Source organism: Ixodes scapularis, unplaced genomic scaffold, assembly GCF_016920785.2.
Source record: "Ixodes scapularis isolate PalLabHiFi unplaced genomic scaffold, ASM1692078v2 PGA_scaffold5__190_contigs__length_132052651, whole genome shotgun sequence".
NCBI lineage: Eukaryota > Metazoa > Arthropoda > Arachnida > Ixodida > Ixodidae > Ixodes > Ixodes scapularis.
The window spans coordinates 69,313,808-69,317,114 of NW_024609880.1; the positions used below are offsets into that span (position 1 = coordinate 69,313,808).

The 3,307-nt window shown below is 47.5% G+C and overlaps 1 protein-coding gene across 1 annotated transcript; it reads left to right on the top strand.

Moving 5' to 3' along the window:
* Window positions 1–1,224: 1,224 nt before the first annotated feature.
* On the top strand, window positions 1,225–2,996 carry LOC120849009. Its single transcript, XM_040221094.1, has 2 exons — window positions 1,225–1,717; window positions 2,476–2,996. The coding sequence occupies exons 1-2, from the start codon at window positions 1,225–1,227 to the stop codon at window positions 2,994–2,996; spliced, it is 1,014 nt and encodes a 337-aa protein (XP_040077028.1).
* Window positions 2,997–3,307: the final 311 nt, after the last annotated feature.

Consider the following 3,307-nt stretch of genomic DNA (forward strand, 5'->3'; position numbering starts at 1 on the left):
ACAATACAGAAAAAACCTTTGAAGCAATTTCCATCCCGGTCATTTGCCAGGACGTATCTACGTCAACAACTGACATCCCGTTTGTGCGATTTCTGCGAGAAAGCAGTCAGAATTTGGCAGACGACGTGATTTTCCCAGGTGTAAAAACAGTTCCTGGAACTGTTTTTGATTGGATCCGACCAGGTGTGGAAGTTCTGAACAGGAGACGTGATCAGGTGCGCAGATGTGGACAGATTGGTAGCGATCAACACAAAGATGGGCTAGACGCTGCAAGGTCCTTCAAGACAGGTGGGAAGGCTCCTATGGGATTCAAGTCTGATGATATGTGTCCTTCAAGCGAAGACAAAAGAAACCCAAGTGGAAGAGGCGCTACAGTCCTGGAAGTTAGACAGAATGGGAGTTGCCGACAGTGAGCTCGGAGACACTGATGCAGACACCATTACACACTTTGAGCAAAACATCATTAAGAAAAACGGAATATACGAAGTGGCTCTGCCGTGGAAAGAAGACGCTGCTGATATGCTGGCAAACAACCGCGAAGTTGCCATTTTACGTCTAGGGAGCTTGTTGAGAAGAATCTCACGAAGAGAGGGACTACTAAAGCGGTATGATCATGCAATGAGACAGTATTTGCGTGATGGGCATGCAGAAGGTGATAAAGAGCAGAAAGGAAAGCGACAGCGCGCAGGTCATGTATTACAAGCCGCATAAAGAAGTAATACGTGAAGATGTGCAACAACAACAAAGTTAAGGATCGTATTCGACGCATCTTCTCATGCCAAAGGGTGCAGGTCGTTGAATGAGTGCCTAGTAACAGGACCCAACTTGAACCCTGAGCTTCTGCAGGTCCTGCTTCGGTTTAGATGGTACTCAGTTGCAATGACCGCCGACATTGAGAAAGCGTTTTTAGAAATTGCCATCCGTGAAGATGATCGTGATGCTTGTAGATTCCTTTGGTTTGCTGAGGAGCCAAGTTTCCCTTTCAACAAGGAAGAAATTCAAGAGTGGAGGATGTCTCGGGTTCCTTTCGGATCCACGTCTAGTCCATTCATGCTCATAGCTACAATACAACATCACTTGAAGTTGGTCTGCGAAGAAGACCCACAATTAGCAGAGAAACTCAGAACATCTTTCTACGTTGATGGTCTACTGCTCGGAGCCAACGATATTGAGGATGCTGTGAGGCTCTACCACACTTCCAAGAGCGTCATGAGACAGGCAGGGATGACACTCCGGAAATGGACTGCGAACGATGAGCAACTGCAGGAGCAGTTCAACAAGGAGGAGCCAAAAATTATGACCGAAGAAAAAAGCCTCTCACCTTCACCAATCTCCAAGGTACTTGGAATGATGTGGGAACACGAAGGGGACTGCTTTATTTACAAAGTTGAAGCTTTGCTTGAATTCCTCTCAGCAAATGCGGACACTAAATGGTTCATCCTCAAGGCGGCCTCAGGAGTATTCGATCCTCTTGGATTGATCGCGACCTTCGTCCTAACAGCTAAGCTGCTATTTCAGAAGCTGTGGACATTGGGAATCAGCTGGGATGAAGAACTCCCCGCTGATTTGATCACTGAATTGCACGCTTGGACGGCGGACCTTGTTCAACTGCATTCGTTAAGTATACCAAGACATGCCAAGCGAGGCATCCAGGCAGGAGCCAAGAAAGTACAGCTGCACGTCTTCGTAGATGCAAGCACGAAAGCCTACGGATCTTGTGCGTGCTTTAGAACAGCCGATGACCAAGGAAAAACAGCTACCATGTTAGTTGTTGCGAAGACAAGAGTGGCACCGATAAAACCTTTATCACTGCGTAGGTTGGAGGTGATGGGGGCGAATATTGGAGCCATACTCCTACGATACATAAAACAGTCATATTATGACGTGGAACTTGATTAAATTATGTGGACCGACTCAACGGTTGCCCTCAGTTTGGTGAGAGGAGTCCCTGAAAAATGAAAGCCATTTGTAAAAAACAATGTGGCAGAGATACGCGTCATGACATCCCCGGACCACTGGAGGCACTGCCCCGGTCAAGACAATCCGGCGGATTTCTTGACCGGGGCAGTGCCTCCAGTGGTCCGGGGATGTCATGATGCGTATCTCTGCCACCCTGTTTTTTACAAATGGCTTCTATTTTTCAGGGACTCCTCTCACCCAACTGAGGGCAACCGTTGAGTCGGTCCACATAATGTAATCAAGTTCCACGTCATAATATGACTGTTTTATGTATCGTAGGAGTCTGGCTCTAATATTCGCCCCATTAGCTCTAACCTAGGCAGTGATAAAGGTTTTATCGGTGCCACTCTCGTCTTTGCAACAACTAACATGGTAACTGTTTTTCCTTGGTCGTCGGCCGTTCTAAAGATCTCTTGACCAGAGGACTAGGCGTTCAGGAGCTTCGTACCAACTCTCTTTGGTGGAAAGGGCCGAGTTGGCTCAGTCAAGAACCTTCCGAACGGCCTGAATCTTCAGTGTTTTTGGAAGACACGCCTCAACTCGAAGTAAAAAAAGAGACACATATGCTGTTGGAGAAAGACCAAGAAGTTCCATCATTGTTCGACACCAGAAGTTACGAGAATTACCAGAAGGTTCTGTTAATCACTGCCTGGGTCATTGGGTTCGCTAACAACGCTCAGACGAGAAATGACAAAATACGAGGTGGATCAATTGCGGCAGAGTTGGACAAAGCAGAGCAGTATTGGATCAGGCAGATACAAAACGAAAGGTTTCAGACGGATATTATACTCCGCGAGAAAAATACGACGGAGGTTAATGTGAGACTCGCAGAGTATCATCCTTTCTTTGACGAAAACAAAATCCTGCGGGTCGGAGGACGACTGCAGAGGTTGACGGAAAGTCTCGATGTGAAACATCCAGTCCTATTACCGAACGACCATAACTTTGTCAAGCTAATTGTGATGCACGCTCATTGTAAGGTTATGCACGGGGAGCAACAAGCACAATGTGTTACCTACGAGAGAGGTACTGGATAATACGTGCTAGGCAGCTGACCAAGAAGGTAATAAAAAGTTGCCTCGTATGTTCACGGTTGAATGCGAGGCCAACTGCTGTTGAGCAAGCTCCGCTACCGACAGATCGAATCAAGAAGGCAAAGCCGTCCGAGGTAACCGGAGTCGACTTCGCAGGGCCGCTGTACGCAAAAAGAAACGACGGTAGCTGCAGCAAAGCGTACGTCGTACTTTTCACATGCGCCTCCACTCGAGCAGTTCACCTCGAGCTCTCAAAGGGCCTCACTGCGGAAGCTTTCTTGCTTGCTTTGCGGCGTTTTATAGCAAGAAGAGGC